This window comes from Zonotrichia albicollis, chromosome W (assembly GCF_047830755.1).
Source record: "Zonotrichia albicollis isolate bZonAlb1 chromosome W, bZonAlb1.hap1, whole genome shotgun sequence".
In the NCBI taxonomy this organism is placed as follows: domain Eukaryota; kingdom Metazoa; phylum Chordata; class Aves; order Passeriformes; family Passerellidae; genus Zonotrichia; species Zonotrichia albicollis.
In genome coordinates this window covers 15,767,317-15,786,341 of record NC_133859.1, presented here as the reverse complement: position 1 = coordinate 15,786,341, position 19,025 = coordinate 15,767,317, and the positions used below count along the sequence as shown (strand labels likewise).

The 19,025-nt window shown below is 38.6% G+C and overlaps 1 protein-coding gene across 6 annotated transcripts in view; it reads right to left on the bottom strand.

The window, feature by feature from the left end:
- LOC141726983 (chromodomain-helicase-DNA-binding protein 1-like) overlaps window positions 1–19,025 on the bottom strand; it is a 127,183-nt gene that overhangs the window by 43,844 nt on the left and 64,314 nt on the right. For all 6 annotated transcript variants that reach the window (XM_074532153.1, XM_074532151.1, XM_074532148.1 and 3 more), the window contains 13 exons: window positions 12,522–12,747; window positions 11,533–11,633; window positions 11,132–11,310; window positions 10,463–10,590; window positions 10,166–10,382; window positions 9,429–9,518; window positions 7,967–8,157; window positions 6,640–6,828; window positions 6,304–6,466; window positions 4,843–4,995; window positions 4,485–4,556; window positions 853–1,002; window positions 58–206 (listed from right to left, as the gene is read on the bottom strand). In XM_074532153.1, the coding sequence (XP_074388254.1) occupies window positions 58–206; window positions 853–1,002; window positions 4,485–4,556; window positions 4,843–4,995; window positions 6,304–6,466; window positions 6,640–6,828; window positions 7,967–8,157; window positions 9,429–9,518; window positions 10,166–10,382; window positions 10,463–10,590; window positions 11,132–11,310; window positions 11,533–11,633; window positions 12,522–12,747 (2,008 nt within the window). The remainder of the gene's footprint in view (window positions 1–57; window positions 207–852; window positions 1,003–4,484; window positions 4,557–4,842; window positions 4,996–6,303; window positions 6,467–6,639; window positions 6,829–7,966; window positions 8,158–9,428; window positions 9,519–10,165; window positions 10,383–10,462; window positions 10,591–11,131; window positions 11,311–11,532; window positions 11,634–12,521; window positions 12,748–19,025) is intronic.

Here is a 19,025-nt window from a genome sequence, read left to right as displayed (position 1 = left end):
CTCAAATAGTCAAGTATACTTAAGCATAAGGTAATATGAAAGAATAAACAAATATACCTGGAGGGAGTAGAGCCTGTATGTAGTACAGTTTTCCCTGTAGTGTCCATTCTCTGAATTACTAAGTGATCTAACACCATCTTTTTCTTGGCTCTTTCAAGAATGTCTTCTTCTACTGATGCTTTTGTAACTAGCCGATAAATATTAACCTATGTATATTACAAAAAAGGTTTTATTTGCCCGCTCACAAATTACCCATGAAAAAATACACAGATGAAGTTAACAAAAAACCCTTGAGCAACAACAGGGAGAAATATTAGACATGATTACAAATCTAAATCTTATTGAACTAGTATTGTGTATATGAAACCAGTCAATCATGTTATCACAGTCTCTATAGAAATTATATTTGAAAAAATTTCTTAGACCTCTCCTCTAAGTTTCTATGATTAAGCACAAGCAAGGCCACAAGGAAATGTTTTATGTCTGATTACTACTTGAGATATTCTGCAAGAAACCCAAAGAGAAGTACAAATTATTAAACAAAGCAAAATGGATGTGCTTTAAGTACAGCAGTTACTTTCTAGAATGATACAATGCCAATGAACATGGGACAAGTCCGCAACTTCTCCTACCCATCCATATACTACAGCTGCTGTGCTATCTCTCTGTAGAGGGAGATTAAAAAAAAATATTTAAAAGGCAAATCATTAATATTAACATTTTCAGATATTTTTAGCAAGTATTAGTCATTCTCAAAATATATGAGGACTGTGATGGGCCAGACAGACAGCTTATGGCTAACATAATTCATTCTTCCTTCAGGTTTGGTACCTAAAAGAGAAGCGCATGTACCTGTTTCTTCTGTCCAATCCTATGAGCTCTAGCCTGTGCCTGCAGATCATTCTGTGGATTCCAATCAGAATCAAATATAACTACAGTGTCAGCAGATGCTAAGTTTATACCTAATCCTCCAGCTCTGGTAGACAGCAAAAAGCAGAAGTCCTGAAATTATAAAAGAAGAAATAGCTTTATATATATTAGCTATAATATTCCTTTAAAGAACCAATATGACACTACTTTATATGCTCTGTGGAGCAGACTATGAACTCATATATTTCTTTAAGTATATCATAAACATTTGTTAGACTTCTAATACAAGAAGTTGTTTGTCATGTCTAGAGCCAGTGGATTGCTATTTGAATAGAATAGACTGGACTATTTTGGTTGGAAGAGACTGACAACCACAATCTAGTCCAACTGCCTGACCACTTCAGGGCTGACCAAAAGTTAAAGCATGTTATTAAGGGCATTGTCCAAATGTTTCTTGAACACTGACAGGCTTGGGGCATCAACTACCTCTCTAGGAAGCCTGTTCCAGTGTCTGACCACCCTCTCAGTAAAGAAATGCTTCCTACTGTCAACTCTGAACCTCCCCTGCCCCAGCTTTGAACCACTCCCATGCGTCCTGTCACTGGATCTTAGGGAGAAGAGTTCAGCACCTCCCTCTCCACTTCCTCTCCCCAGGAAGCTGTAGAGAGCCATGAGGTCACCCCTCAGCTTCTTTTTCTCCAAACTAGACAAACCCAGTGTCCTCAGCTGCTCCACACAGGACATTCCTTCTAGCCCTTTCACCAGCTTGGTTGCCCTTCTCAGAATACATTCAAGGACTTTCACATGCTTCTTAAGTTGTGGGGCCCACAACTGCACACAGTACTCAAGGTGAGGCCACATCAGCAGTGAATACAGCAGGATCATCGGCTCTTTTGACCAACTGGTTCTACTGTGTTTGATGCCCCCCAGGATGGAGTTTGCTCTCTTGGCTGCCAGGGTTCACTGCTGACTTATACTGAGCCTGCTGCTGACCAGCACCCCCAGATCCCTTCCTGCATGGCTGCTTTTCACACACTCCTCTCCCATCTATACTTGTGCTCAGCATGACTCTATTCCAGGTACAGGATCTGGCACTTGGACTTGTTAAATTTCATGCCACTGATGGTTGCCCGATGCTCTAACCTATCTAGATCCCTCTGCGAGGCCTATTGTCCCTCAAGAGAGCCAACAGCCCCTCTCAGTTTGGTATCATCAGTAAACCTGCTAATGGTGCATTCAACTCCTGCATCCAGATCATTGATAAAAATATTGAACAGGACTGACTGGCTTTAAAATTGAACCCTGAGGGATATCACTAGGCAGATGTAGCTCCATTCACTACAAACCTTTGAGCACAGCCCTTCCATCAGTTCTTCACCCAGCACACCATGAACCTGCTCATCCCACAGTTGGACAACTTGTCCAGAAGGACGCTGTGAGGGACAGTATCAATGGCCTTCAAAAAGTATCAGTTCACTGTTTTCTTTAGACCAGCTAATATTTTTTATAGGCAGTTAAGCACCACGCAGCCACACAATCACTTCTTGCCCACATCCCCAGTGGGACAGACAGGGAAGAAGAAAGGAAGACTGAAAGCAGGGAAACTTGGGGGTCAAGATAAAAATTGTTTAATAAGCAAAGGAGAAGTGGAAAAAGAGAGAAAGAAAACAAAACAGAACAAATGATGCAAATGTAATCCCTTGCCACATTCCCATAGGCAGGACTGATGTCCAGCCAATTCCCAAGCAAAAGATGGCTAATCTCCTTAAATCCCTTCCTCTAACTTTTTTTATTGCTGAGCATGATGTTATAAGGCATGGAATCTCTCTGGTTAGTTCAGGCCATATGCCTGGTTATGTCCCCTCCCAACCTCTTGTGCACCACCCAATTGATTCACTGGAAGAGCAGAGTGAGAAACAGAGAAGGCCTTGATACTATGTAAGCAATGCTCAGCAACAGCTAACACACTGGTGTGTTACTAGCATTGTTTTACATCACAAATCTAAAACACAGCACCATGTGAGCTGCTATGAAGACAACTCTAGTCCAGCCAGAACTTGTATAAAGCAAACTGATATCAACTTCTCTTGCAAACAGGTATTGGCTTCTCCATGGTTTAAAGGAAGCAGCACTCTAGAAGATGAACAAAAGCCACTTGGGGAGAAAAAAACCAAGCAAAACATTGCCAAAAAATACACCACCACCCCTTATTGTTAAAGCCTCATGTATGCCCAAGTTCATCTGTTTTTTTGTAAAGAAAACTAAAGTGTTCTGCTGGGGTCAATGCTGTTCAACATATTCATAAAGAATATGAAAATAAGATGAGTAATGAGGTGACAAAGTTTGCAGATGATACGGAGTTATTCAAGGTCAACTACAAGGGCAAGGGACTACAGAAGGATCTTATGAGAAAGGCAAAAAAAACCATATGAAACTAAAGATAAATAGGAAATAAATTTGAGTTTTAAGTACAGTCAAAGCTAATAGAAGCCATTACTGCTAAGGAATGAGTCCTTGGATTTGTAAATATTTCCATGAATACTTTAACTCAGTATTAGCAAAAAAAAAAAAAAAGAAAAAAAGAAAAAAAAGCATGAAATTTATTATTAGGAAAGAAATAAAGAATAAAACAGGTAACAATTTTATTGCTGCACAACTCCATTGTTTGTCTTCATTCTTTAACACCATGTGAAATTTGGATCCCCTTTCATCTTACAAACTGTACAGTACAACTACAAGGATTCCAGAAAAAGGCAAGTATGTCTGCACTAGAAATTTAAAACAGAACTAACTTCTGCATTTAAAAAATATCTGAAGTTTATGTTATGAAGTCCTTCCTCCTCAACCATAACAGAAACATAAGTTCAGCAGCAACTGACAAATGCTATGCTTCTATTACTGAAAAACCCTGTCAGTATAGGACAAAAGACCTAAGATTATGAAAGGTATGGAATGGCTTCCATAATAGGAAACCTAAAAATAAACCAGGAATCTTAAGTGGTACACAAACAATGGTTAGAAATCAGCTCTTCAGTTTCTTCCACGGCAAGAATATAGGAGGCAACAAATGAAGATAACAGAAGCCATATTTAAAGCTATCCAAGATATTTTTTCTTTATGCAAGGATATACACAACTTAATTCTGCCCATTGCTTAAGTAGGTATTTGATGTCAAAAACTTGTGTTAAAGTTCAGTGCTCCGATAAAAATTGAAGGATTAAGTCCTACACAACAAATTAAATTCTTCCGTTTCTAAACAGCACTTAAAATTACTTTGCTAAAGAGCACTGACAAAAATCTAAAAATAAAACTATGTAGTTATATTAGTTATAAACACCATTTTCATAAATTTTGTGTTACCTATTGAACCTCCTTGTAGCTTTTCAAAGCTTTTCTTGGGTTTTTTGGTTGGTTGAATTTAGGGATTTTTTTTTTGTTTTTTTGTTGCGTGGGTTGTAAACCTTATAGTCTCTGCAACAGCAATAGAATTTCAACCTAATACATCCCTCACTTTATACTATCTTCAGTTTTTGTGCAACATTTGTTATACTTCCTAGAAGAAAAAAAAGCTGAGTAGATTAAAAAAAAACAACAACCACCCAATTATACCATACCTCTGAGCCTTCTGCATTAAAATGATCCAAGGCTTGTTTCCTCAATTCCCCTTTTATTGATCCATCAAGTCTCTAAAGAGATTGAATGATACAGTTAAAAAGGAACTCCTACTATAGTCTATCCAGAGCAACTTGAATTCTCAATTGCCAAACCAATTGGGTGGGGGGATATAAGAATAATGTAACACTTCCAATTAATCAGTTTAATTTCAAAATACTATTAGGCATATAGGAATTACTAGTCTTTTACTGTACAGAAAAATTAAACTTTCATAAATCTTTCTACAAAAAGGACACTTTAAAAAAGATAAAATGGTAAAAATCAAGGCTTTTTGACTACTACCAGCAAAATTCTTACCTGAAAGGGAAACTGACGATACTTCAAATACTCTGCTAGGATGTCTAGCATCCTCACCATCTGAGAGAAAATCAGTACTCTGTTGCCACGTTCTCGTAGGCGAATCAGTAGCTTGTCAAGAAGGATTAGTTTGCCACTGCTACGTATTAAATGCTACAAGACAAGAAAGCATGTATTGCAAAGTAAGTTCACCTCAACACTAACATTCACTGCAGATGGTTAGACATTCATTAACTGAACATGAAAGTTGTATAAGCATTTAGTCAGTCCTGATCTTGTAAAAACTCATTATAAAAGCTTTAAGTGCTCTAACTGAAATCAACAGGGGTACCCACTAGCATGTTTTTCAAATAAAAGCATTTCTCAGCTCTGGCTCATAAAACAGCACCTTAACATTTCATTAAAACGTTAGGCAAATATACTGTGCTATGAGTTAGAGCAGTTACAGTGCAGACTCAAATTCTCTTCCACCAAATAAACAACGAGATTACCTGACTACCTTAGCACTACTTGCTCCTCACCTTCTGTCTTTTGAACAGACCTAAGCATTGCTACTTGATCCTCTAAGTATTTTTAAACAATGCCTAATGAGTCAAGCTTTCCTGACAAGATAAAAGTGAGAGGAATCCTGTTAATAGAAGTCAACATGCTTTAGCTGGGTTATGATGTTCAACCTTCTCAGCTCCAGTTGAAACAACTAGAACAGAAACTCAGGTGGCATGCTGAATTTAATGATGAAATCGTTAGGTCTCTAGCTGAAGAGGCTCAGGTTTTTACATTATAAACTTCAAAGTTTACAGAAAAAAAAAAACCTGATCTTTCAAAACATTTATGGTGTTATAAACTGCATCAATTATAACAGTCCTTTTATTTGTTGCTGTGGTTCTCAACAGTTTTAGTACAAAGATTAGTTAACCTTTACAAAAAAACCCAAACTATAAACCCACAACATAATCACAGACCATCCTTGGTAGTGATGCTATAACTGCTTTCATTTATAACAACAAAACAAGTAGACTAAGCTTAAAGAGATTCAGCAGATTATTTTCTGCTATCACATGGATTGTTGGTGTACCACTGCTAGTCACATACATTTGCATTTATCTTCAATTTATCTGTTTATTTAACTGTTTTATTTTATTCTGGGTTTAAAATAGGTCTTCAGTTTATTTAGTCTGAAAATGCAGACTATTTCAAACTATTTCCTTTTTATTTTGATCATAATTCAAGTCAAGGATATTCTATTTAGTACTGATTTCTCAATTATTCAGTTCCAGTTAAGAAACAAACAGAAAGGTAATCAATTCACTTACCTGTAAAACCCAGGATGCACATTTGATAGAGAACTCGGTCTTTCTTGACATAATTTAATAAGAACAAATGAATTGACAGAACACTATACAATCATTGCATGCATATTAGAGATATAAAATCACTTAACTTTTTTTTTAAAGGTATTACCTGTAAGGCTTCCTGCTTATTATAGAATTCATTATCATCTGGTGGTTTAATGAGGTAGCAATGGTTACAGCACTTCTTGAGTTCCATCATAATGTTCAAAAAGCCCGAGGTACTGCCTTTTGAACCTTTACTCAGGGCTTTATAATTCCTGGTTAAAATCCACCTATGATACAGAATGTGCACAATGAAAGTAATTTCTAAAAATTTCTGGAAATATGAAAGATGTAAGCTCTCAAAATATCTGTTAAAACTGCATTATGAAAACTATTACACTTCAGTAGTTTTTATATAGATATGTCATTAAAATAGCAGGAATTAGAAAGCGTCATTACTTACTTGTAATATTGCTTCTGCAATGCACTCATTTCCATCCTCAAAATTTGTTCAACCTTAGCAGGCAAAGACTTTTCTACATCTTTTTTTACTCTTCTGAGTAAAAATGGTTCAAGTTCTTTGTGAAGACTTGCATAACCGAACTCTCTTCCTTTGCCATGCTCCTCTTCAAAATCTTCCCAGGAAGAAAACCTTCAACATAGAAAGAATAAAGGTAAAATAATGACATACCATGAACACAGACACACAAAGACCATTAATATACCATGTGCACAAACACAAATAGACTTCTTCACTACTCTCCTCTGTTTTATTTAATAAGTTTCTGAATTTGCATCTCACAAGAAATTCCAAATATTTTGTCAGCAAATAGGAGAATGGAAATTAACAATCTTTTGCAGAATGAAAATTCAAAACAAAGTCTTGAATTTTAATTTCTTCAGTGAAAACACAACATTTTACTTTTCTGCATGGAAACACAGGTAGAAGGATATAGAAATTCAATTATATTTCTCAAGAGTAGCATGAAAATTAGTTGTATAGCTGGAGGAAGTGCAAAAGAGTAGACCACATACCTTTTGCAGCTTGTATGGACTAGCTGAAATGTGATTATCCTCTGGTATGTGCTAACAGACTAAGAGAATGCACTTTGTGATCAAATGAAGAATAGGTGCCAGACAACAAACTTAGTGGCTTTGTTTGTAAGGTTCTGAAGAAGTCAATGCAATGCATAGCACCGAAATTAATTGAAGCGACAATGCTTTGTATTTACAAGATATTTGAATGGAAGATGTGCTCTTATTTATTCCAAATATAAACAGAGGTTAGTATAGAATAATGTCAACCTATTCTATGCAAATCGTAAGGGGAAATTGGCTGCCTGAAGCATAGAATCATGGAATGTCCTGAGTTGGAAGAGACCCACAAAGATAATCAAAGTCTAACTCCTGGCCTTGCACAGGACTACCCCAAGAATCACACCATGTGCCTGAATAAATTACTGGATATTGGGTATTGAGGTTTTCATTCATGGTGCTAACACAGAAAAGATGACATCCTCAGCTCCATTCTATTTCCCTACAGCAAATCCATATGATTTTTCTTTTAAATAAGGATGAAGCATGTTTTCAAGGTTTTCAGCCATACATCAATCCATCCTTTTCCTGAACTGCCAAAAAAGAAAAAGTGACAGCTGCTACCAAAACAATTTATCCAGAGCAGCATGAAAAATATGTGCATCTATTTTATAAAAAATATTAAAGCTATTTCACAATGCAATTCTTTACTGATTCTCCAATCACTACAATACCCCCCCCATCACATTCCTTACTTTTCTGGCATGATGAAGTGCAGCAAAGACCAAAGCTCTTTAAGGGAGTTTTGCAGAGGGGTTCCAGTAATAAGAAGACGATGATTAGACTTAAAGTCTATTAAAGTCTTGTACAGAAGGGAATCATCATTTTTTAAACGATGAGCTTCATCAACTCCTATAAATACCCAATTCAGACCACCGAGGAATGACTTCAAGAAATTGGGGAGAGGGAAAGACATTTTACAAGTTAATATATTATGCAATGTCTGACATTTTACATGAGGTTATATATACACCATCACTCCTTTTATTTTAATAGAAAAGGACACCTATATGTTTTTGATATTAAGTAGAGGTTTTATGTTTGCTAGATTCAAAAGGCTATGCAGGCATCCCAACATTAAAAAGAAAGTATAAATCAAGTTTATACTTAGGGTAAGGAAGAAGACAAAAAGCTGATCTTTACATTTTCAACTGACAAAAAAATCCCAACATAAATCCACTATTGACTCTCTTCTTTTCAGCATGTACAAACAAAGTCAGCAAGCAGAATTTTTTATTATAATTATCATATGCTATTAGGATTAACAATAATTTTATATGCTACCATCAGGAAGAGAGTAGTAATATAAATATATGTAATACTGCACACACAAATACAAAATAAAACCCATGAAATTTCAGATTTGTGAATCACAGGTGCTTGGAGCTATGGACTGGTTTGTTTTTTCAGTTCCTGGATGACTAACAGGAAAGTAAAGATTTTGAGATGCAAAGAAATTACTACCGCAATGTTTTTGCCAGATGAAGAATTGCTTGCAGTTGGTGGGTTAATACAATCATTATTCTTCAAAAAACTTGGCCTATGGAACCATACAATGCTTATTTTGTAGGAAGAAGAGCTGGAAAGCAACCAGCCCAGTTGTGCCAACTTTTACTAGTTCACCAGGCGGTCAGGTATGACAGAGAGCCCCAGAACAGAACACATGCATAAAGGAGCGGGAACATATGTTAATGACTTCAGGGAAATTATTATCATATGTGTCTTTTCTGGGAAAACCTATGAATATGTATGTAAAATATAGCATATAAACAGGAAGCTTCCTGTACTAAGCATGTATTTCAGAGGAGATATCCCCTCATGCATTCAGCCAAATAAAGAATGTCTGCTTCTTCATGCTGCATTGGTGTTATGGAAGTTTTTTTTTACAGATTTTGGCAGCAATGTGAAGCACAAGCAAACTGAAACAAAAAAGTTTTACCCACTTGATATGTGGGTTAATGGAGGGGGCAGAAAGTCTAACCACACATACATAAAATCTAAAAGTGCTTAAAGAAAACAACATTCATAATTCCAAGAGTAAAGCCATCATACTCCCCCATCCATTTAACAGCCCAGAACCTAAATATGTGCCAACTCTAAAGGAATTTTACATTGTACAAATTATTTATATCTCCCTGAAGAAGTAAGGGTCATTACCTTATCCTTCAGCAAAATTTCATAAGTTGTTAGAAGTATATTAAATTTTAATCGCTTGGTCTGTGGATGCATCCATTCATGAGTTCTTATCTAGAAGAAGAATCAAGCAAACTATAAGCTGTAGAAAAATGGTCTTATTGATCAGGATGACTTCAGGTACTATAGCAATATAGATGTTAAGTGACATACAAGAATCTGATCAAGATCAAGGAACATAACAAGTGAAGCTTTTTTTCTTAAAGTTATTAAACAGTGGTGGTGAAGTGTTTGTTAGCTTTTGTTTGGTTGGGGTTTTTTATGGATTTCTTTGTGTGTTTAGGGTTTTTTGTGGATTTCTTTGTGTGTTTTGGGTTTTTTGTTTTTTGTTGGTTGTTTTTTTTTTGTTTGTAAACTGTAATGGATAAGGTTCCTTATAGTCTTCATTTCAGGAAACAAATTAAAATTATGTCTGTTTGGCTTAAATATTTATTTTATGCACCCAAATAATTGCATGACAAAAGACAATTTATTTTCATTGCATTTTTAATCCTTTTTATTATTAAACAAGAATGAAATTTTTAATATTCATTCAGATCAGATCAAAATTTATACTTTTAATTTGCATTTTAACCATATGCAATGTTTCAAATAATTATTTGCTCATTCCAAATCAAAATATTGGAGATTAGCATAAGACAGGAACATGAAGTGAGTCTTATTTACCACTAATATTTCCAATGATACAAAGAAATACTCACCATATTTCTGCTAGTTATATCTCCTAAGTAAACCACAGCATTCATCTGAGGAGCCCAAGTTTGAATCTCTCTTTGCCAAGATGTCAAGGTAGAAAGTGGCACGACTAGCAAGAAAGGCCCATACAGTTGATGTTCGTGAAACAGGTAGTTCAGAAAAGAAATTGTTTGTATTGTTTTACCCAGACCCATTTCATCTGCAAGAATACAACTATTCCCTCTAAAAACAAACAAACAAACAAACAAAATTTATAAATGCTTTCAAGTTTAAACCAGCAAGACTAATTTAAGACTACTTACTTGCACCATGAGTGGGCAAGCCAGTTCAGTCCATTTAACTGATAATCTCTTAACTCTAAACTGTCATGTCCTCCAATATAAGATGGTTGCTTCTTTAGTGCAACAAACCTCGGCCTCTGTTTTAGAATCTGTCAAAAGCAAATTGAGCATCAGTCTTACTACTAAGTGAAGTTACCAATATATCTTCTTATAGAAACAAAGAGGCTGTATGATTCTGTTTGGTCACCAAGTCTAGTCTTTATTCGTGACAAACATCTAAGCCATATAACAATATCCAACAATTTGCAAGCTAAAATTAGTTTGCTGATCTGAATTCCACAACAGAAATGACAAGAACTCATTCACAAAGGTTACTTTAAAAACAAATTAAAGTAATAAACAATTTAATCTTTGAATGACAATAAAATAAGTAGGAGCAAATATAGAAACATAGAATGGGTTGGGTTGGAAGGGACCTTAAAGAACATTTAGTTCCAACCCCCCTGCCATGGACATGGACACCAAAGTCTATTCTTAATAGTAATACTTCCTACATATATAAATATAGCTATCACTGTTATGGACAGCATTCAAAAAGATTTTATAATATGCATTAATGAATGCATAAAATAGATCAGGTTTTTAAAAAATTATTGCAACTGTATAAATCCATTGAAATTACACACTCACCTTGCAGTCTTTAAATGGAGTAGTCTTGGATTGGTTTCTGCTAAAATACTCATCAATACATGTCTGAAATTTTTTGGCAATGAGAGCACCGTCTTCCCAGCTACATTCTGAGTAAGGCAGACCTTGCCATTTGCAATAGTAGTCTGGATAACCAGCTGCTGATTTCTGATTTGAATGAGCTGTAGAAACGCATTAGAGATACTAGATCAGTATTTTCTTTCTGTATTTTAAGAAAGCACTCATTTTAGGTGATAAGACAAAACTTTTCATCAAAGATTTGGTTTTGCCTTAAGCTGCTAGGGATATTAATAACCTAAATTTCTTAACTATAAATTCAACATGCAAGCAATAAACTTGTAATATTCGCAAGACTGTTTTCCATCTGGAAGTTTGTCACGTACCAATTATCCTCTCCACTATTTGATACTGTTTATGTAGATCATCTGTAAGTTCCTGCTGGCAGTTATAATATTCCACATCTTCTGGAGAAGCATTTTTCAGCCTGAAACGGGAATTCATTTGCAGCACTTACTATTTTGTGCAGTTCTAAAATTAAGAAAATCTGGCAATTTTAAAGGTCTGAATGTAAGCACCACAGGAATGCTGCTTAGAGAACTTTGGAAAAGCTACAACTCTGGAATTCCTGCTATAAAAGTGTTGCATCTGGTCTAGGTACGTTATCACTGATGACTGAGGAAGCTTATAAAGAGAAATTACTATCAGCTACATCTTATACTAGTCATGCAGATTATTTACAGTATCTGTTCTCAATACAGTTAATGCACTTCACATGGCATTTTCACAGAAGAACACAGATGGCTCACTATTAAGAATCTATCTTATGAGTCACTAAAAATTCCACCACTGTTCATAGATTATATTACACATACTAACAAACTGGAATACCACAACATAGCACTAAAATGTAAGGAATTTTTAAATTTCTTGGTTCTGAGGCTTTGACAGAAGTTTGAGCCAAGAAAACGAAATGCTGTAATGTTTTGAGTGCTGTAGTCATTTCTGATTTTTTTAAATCTCTGCAGCAATTCTCAAAGAACTCTGATCAAAATACAATCAATGACAAAATTAGTAAAAGTTAAAATTTAAAACAAAACCAGAAAACCCACCACTCATCTTGTTAAAACCTCATTTATAACACACATATTAAAATCTAGGTACAGAAGCTGCTTCCTTAAAGCCCTGATTTTACAAGATGTGTGAGTATTGTCACGTGCTCAAGTAAAGTTGGTGTGCACAGAATCTTACAGGATCGTAAGATGTTAGGAAAGCTTCAAATTTAGAGCTTTTGTCTTCCTCTTGTACAGGCACTTAAAGCCATCTATATTGTTACAAAAATATGCAACATGGAAATCGTTATAAAAATACTCACCAGCGTTTTGTTTCCTGATCCTTTTTTTTGTAGTTGTCCAGTTTCTTCATTCCTTTAACATTTTGTTGCTTCAGTGTTTCCTCAGTTTCCCATGTATTATGGATGTGTGACCAGCCTTTCCATTTAATAAGATACTGTATTTCTCCTGGCTCCTTTGATTTTTCAAACCCAGTATTTGGGTCACCATCTGCCTCAACTGCATAGATGGTGGTTGCAGCACCAGTGGCTAATAAAGAAACCACACCATAAGCCTTGATGCACTGCCATAAATTAACCAGTAAAAAAACACACTGCAGAAAGCAATTTGTGATGCTCTTATAAGAAGATGCAACTTGATTAATTATATCTACAATGTTTATGTCAGTCTTCTTATTTGAAGAATTATGATGCAGCTATATTAACACATGCACAAGTATACCAACAAGATTCAAAAAAAGCAACGAAAAATACTGTACCTAACCTATAGTCTCATCAGAATTTTCTTAGCATTTCTAGTCTTTCTAATGATCCTGAGAGAATGCTCCACTAACAATGCTTGCTGTCATCTTTGCTATGTCCTTCTCATCTCTAAGAATATAACAGATATTGAGAATTGTGCTTAATCAGCCTTGAGACTTCAAAATCCTACTATTCAATTATTACTATGGATGCCATAAATAAAATTTACAGAATCAAAGAGTGGTTGAGATTGGATGGGACTTCTGGAGGTCATTGGTCCAACCTCTATGCTCAAACAAGGTCACCTAGAACCAGTTGCCCAAGACCATGTCCAGATAGCTTCTGAATATCTCCAAGGAGGGAAACTCCACCACCTCTCTGGACAACTCCAACATGCAAACTGGTAACAACAGATGAGTAGAAGGATAAGGTACTCAACAACTTTTTTTCCTCAGTCAATGCAGGAACGGAGGAGGCAAAGTCTGTCCTACTGCAAGTGAAGATCAGGTTTGAGACCACCTGAGGAATCTGAACATAAATAAGTTTTAGGGACCTGATGAGATGTACCCCAGAGTCATGAGGGAATTGGCTGATGTAGTTGCCAAGCCACTCTCCATGATATTCAAAAAATCATGGCAGACAGGTGAAGTCCCAGGTAACTGGAAAAAGGGAAATATTGCACCCATCTTTAAAAAGGGTAGAAAGGAGGACCCTGGAAACTAACAACCTGTCAGCCTCACCTCTGTGCCCTGGAAGATCAAGGAACAGATCCTCCTAGAAGCTATGCTAAGGCACATAGAGGACAGGGATGTGATTTGGGACAACCAGCATGGCTTCACAAAGGGCAAGTCCTGCCTGACCAACCTAGTGGCCTTCTATGATGAAGTGACTCCACCAGTGGACAAGGGAAAGGCTACAGATGTCACTTATCTGGACTTCTGTAAAGCCTTAGACACGGTCCCCCGCTACATCCTTCTCTAAAATGGTGGACTATTTAATGGATAAAGAATTGGCTCCATGTCCGAATGGAGATCAGTGATGAGTGGTGTCCCTAAGGGGTCCATATTGGGACCAATGGTTATTTAATATCTTCATCAATGACATAGATGAAGTGATTTGTTGGAGAATTTTGCTCGGACATGACTTGAAGGAAAAAAAAGTCATTAATATATACAGCTGGTTAAAAAGTAAAAGGCAGCTGTAAGCAGCAAGTTCTCAGGCTTTTTCTTAACAGTAAACACCACGTCCTTGAGGAAGTGGTGAGAAAGAAAGGCATAGTGGAAAACATGGAGGCCTTGAGAATGATAAATAAGTCAATAACAGGATGAGAAAAACAAGTATTAGTCTCAACAAGAAAACCACAGGTTTCGGCAACAAAGTAGGGGTTGGTGTGTAATCTGTGGCCAATGATGAGCTCGGGTTTTGTAATATGTATGAGCTTAATTAACACCACTAAAAAGTGTGTAAGTGAGATCAATAAATTGGAGTTTGATGCTGATCAATTAGGATAGGTCGACTCCCTTTGCTTCCTCAAATGGCGACACCCGATCATGATACGGCAACGCACCACGGAGGAGTGAAGACACGGGTCGGGTTCCGAAGCAGCCGGAACAGCAGATAAGCGCGGAGAAAAAAGCGGATAAAAAAGAAGCTGAGACGCACCGTGCCCTGGGTGTCGTATAGACGAGCCTGGCCGAAAAGTGCTGCCGCGACCTTGAAGAGCTGCAATCAGCGCTGACGATTTTAGGTATGGAAAGGCAAGCAGCATATGTTTTATTTACTGCCTTTTTACAAAAAAGGCAGGTTAAGGGGATAGATTTGCAAAAGGTTTTACCAGGGCTTTTGGCTTATGGCTACGATAGGGGAGTTTTCATTAACCCCCATACAGTTCACGAGTTAACGGAGTGGCGTAAATTCGGTGATTTATTATGGAGGCTACTTTAGAGGGTGATAAAACTGCCAAGAAGTTAGGTAAATTATGGAGGGTCGTTTGCAATGAATTACTGCAGTTTCAGGTCGAGAAAGAGGCTGCCCAGCAGGCTACCGCCGCTCATGGGCGTAATAAAGATTACGATCAGGACAGGGGATACGATCAGGACAGGGGAATACCATTAGCCCCTGCAATGAGGACGGTCTTATTACCTGCTTCGCTGCCCTCTTCTGCTTCAAGCCAGGCTACACAGAGCGCTTCTGAGGCTTCCACACCCCCTGAACAACATGAACTATGGCCAAGACCACCCGATAATCTCCCAAAAATCAATGAGCCGATCCCTGGGACGGAAAACGACCTAGCAGGGGCTATTGCAAGGGAGCGGAGGTTGGCTTGGGCTAACCTTGCCAGAGAAGCTATGAAAAAGGGGGATGGGGAGCTTATCAGCGCTGCTACCCAGCTGGCTTGTCCTGTTGTATTCAATCTGCAGGAGGGAGGGGGCATGCAGGCTACTATTACAGCCCTTGATTGGAAATTACTGTCTCAACTGAGGTCTACTGTTAGTCAGTTTGGAGTGAAAAGTGAGCCAGCTAAACAGATGTTAAGACTATATTTTTGATACCAGTCTCCTTCTGGTGAATGATTGTCGGGGACTAGCTAAATTGATTTTTACTCAACATCAGCAGTTGTTATTTAATGCTCATTGGCAAGGGCTTGTAAACAAATGTGCGGTGGTACAGAGGCAGCAGGGAGACCCTCTCCATGGCATAACTGTTAATGAGCTTATGGGCCTGGGACCTTTTCTTCGTACTGAGGCACAAGCTTTGTTGGGGCAAGAGAAGTGCTGTGAGGCTATGAGGTTGGTCAGACTCGCTTTAGAGAGGGTAAAAGAGCCAGGAGGGATACCCATGTATATGGGAATTAAGCAAGGGCCAGAAGAGTCATTTGGGTCATTTATTGATAAGGCTGCTGCCGCAATCGAAAGGGCTGGGGTGCCAGAATATCTTAGGGGGGCATTACTCAAGGACTGTGCTCTCCAGAATTGTAATTCTACTACTAGGAGAGTGCTTAATACTCTGGGTGCCAATTGGACTATAGAGGAGGCATTAGAGAAGATGGCTTTGGTGCCAACAGGAGCAGAAGCCTTTGTAGTAGATGCAATCAAACAATTAGGGCTAGGCTTACAAGAACAGGCAAAATCCTCTCAAAGTCAGGTGTTAGCTGCTCTTGCACCTCTTCAAACGTCAGCAGCACTGCCTCCGACGGGCTAATTGGGGCCAAAAATGCCATTCGGACACCCACAATATGAGTGCCTGCAAGCAGAGACCGGGAAGTACGAACCGCAGTGATCACGCACCGGCTCAAGTCGTCGCTGCAACATCAGCACCCTCTCCTGCCTCCAACCCAACACCACAGGGAGCTTCGGCTTGGAACCAGCAGCCGCCGTAGGAGTTACGCTGATGACCCCGCACCCACGGAAGATCCCGACAGGGACTCATGGACCTATTGTTATACAGGGTCACGCTGGGTGCTTTGCCTTTCAGAAGATCATCTGCATTGGGATTATTTGTTTTGCCTGGTGTCATTGATGTGGACTATATGTTATGGTGCATACTCTTTTCCCACCACTCCAAATTAACAAAGGACAGAGAATTGCTCAGCTGGTGCCACTTGAGCCAAATGACTAAGGGATTACAGACTATAAAAGGACAAGAGAGGGGGGAAAATGGTTTTGAATCCACTGAAGGACTTACCTTACTGACTTTGAACCTTTCTGAGAGACCCAAGAAAAGGGTGGAAGTGGAATTTCAAGGACAGAAAGGATCATTTTCAGGCTTGTTGGACACTGGAGTCGATTCCAGCATTATTAGCCCTAGCCTTCGCCTCCTCTCCCGGTTCGCATGAATGAAAAACAGCTAACAACCTTCTTTTCTTAGTCAAATTACCACCTACCGTGCAATGCCTGATAAGGCAGGACATTATGGCTCAGTTGGGGGTGGTTTTAACCCTTTGGGGTAAAAGCCATTGCTTGGACCATGGCTGAGGAACCTTGTGACATATGCTATAGAGATATTAGAGGTGCTTTTAATGCTTTTGCTTATTTTACCTTGTATTTTTAATTGTATTCAAGATATGGTCAGTAGAATGATAGAAAAATCCTGGCAGACTAACCTCCTTGTGCAAAAAAGAAAAACGGGGAATTTGTTGGAGAATTTTGCTCAGACATGACTTGAAGGAAAAAAAAGTCATTAATATATACAGCTGGTTAAAAAGTAAAAGGCAGCTGTAAGCAGCAAGTTCTCAGGCTTTTTCTTAACAGTAAACACCACGTCCTTGAGGAAGTGGTGAGAAAGAAAGGCATAGTGGAAAACATGGAGGCCTTGAGAATGATAAATAAGTCAATAACAGGATGAGAAAAACAAGTATTAGTCTCAACAAGAAAACCACAGGTTTCGGCAACAAAGTAGGGGTTGGTGTGTAATCTGTGGCCAATGATGAGCTCGGGTTTTGTAATATGTATGAGCTTAATTAACACCACTATAAAAGTGTGTAAGTGAGATCAATAAATCGGAGTTTGATGCTGATCAATTAGGATGGGTTGACTCCCTTCGCTTCCTTAATGATTGAGTGCAGCCTCAGCAAGTTTGCAGGCAACACCAAGCTGAGTGGTGCTGTTGACACACCTGAAGGATGGGATGCGATCCAGAGGGACCTGGACAAGCTCAAGAAGTGGGCCCATGTGAACCTCATGAGGTTCAACAAAGCCAAGTGCAAGGTCTGGCACCTGGGTTGAGGCAATCCCTGGTATCAATACAGCCTGGGGGATGAAGGGATTGAGAGCAGCCCTGTGGAGAAGGACTTGAGAGTACTGGTAGATAAAAGGCTGGACATGAGCCAGCAATGTGCTATCAGAACCCAAAAACCCAACCATATCCCGGGCTGCATCAAAAGAAGCGTGGCCAACAGGTTGAGGGAGGTGATTCTGCCCTTCTACTCCCCACTGGTGATACCCCACCTGGAGTACTGCATCCAGTTCTGGAGTCCTCAGAACAAGAAATACACGGACCTGTTGGAGCATGCCCAGAAGAGAGTAATGAAAATGATCAGAGGGCTGGAGCACCTCTCCTATGATGACAGGCTGAGAGAGTTGGGGTTGTTCAGCATGGATAAGACTCCACCTTATTGTGGTCTTTCAGTACTTTAAGAGGACTTATAAAAAAGAAGATAGGGACAACCTTTTTAGTAGGGCATTCTGCTTTTGGCTGGGATAGAATTAATTTTCTTTATAGTAGTCAGTATGGGGCTATGTTTTGAATTTGTGATAGAAACAGTGTTGATATATCAGAGATGTTTTAGTTATTGCTGAGCAGGGCTTACACAGAGTCAAGGCCTTTGCTGTTTCTCATACCACCTCACCAGGGAGTAGGCTGTGGGTGCACAAGAAGTTGGGAGAGATGGTTTGTTTTCCCAAGTAATCATTATGCATGATGGGCCCCTGCTTTCCTGGCTATGGCTGAACACCTGCCTGCCAATGGAAAGTAGTGAATGAATTGCTTGTTTAGCTTTGCTTATGTGTGCAGTATTTGCTTTCCCTATTAAACTGCCTTTATCTCAAACCATGAATTTTCTCACCTTTTTATTTTTTCTGATAGTCTCCCCCATCCCACAGGGGAAAATGAGTGAGCAGCTGTGTGGGGCTTAGTTGCGTAGGGCCTGTTGCCATAGGACAAGGGGTAATGGTTTTAAACTAAATGAAGGGAGATTTAGACTAGATATAAGGAAAAAAATTTTTATGACAAGGGTGGTGAAACACTGGCACGGGTTGCCCAAAGAGGTGGTAGATGCCTCATCCCTGGAAACATTTAAGGTCAGGTTGAACAGAGCTCTGAGCAATCTGATCTAGTTGAAGATGTTCCTGCTCATTGCAGGGGGATGGGAGTAGATGAACTTTGAAGGTCTTTTCCAACCCAAACCATTCTATGATTCTATGACACTTGCTTTCCTCCAGTCCTCAGGCACTTCTCCCAGTTGCCATGATCAAAAATTATTGAGAGTGTCCTTGCAGTGACATCTGCCAGCTCCCTCAGTACTCATGGGTACATTCCATCAGGGCCCATTGACTTATGTATGTGCAG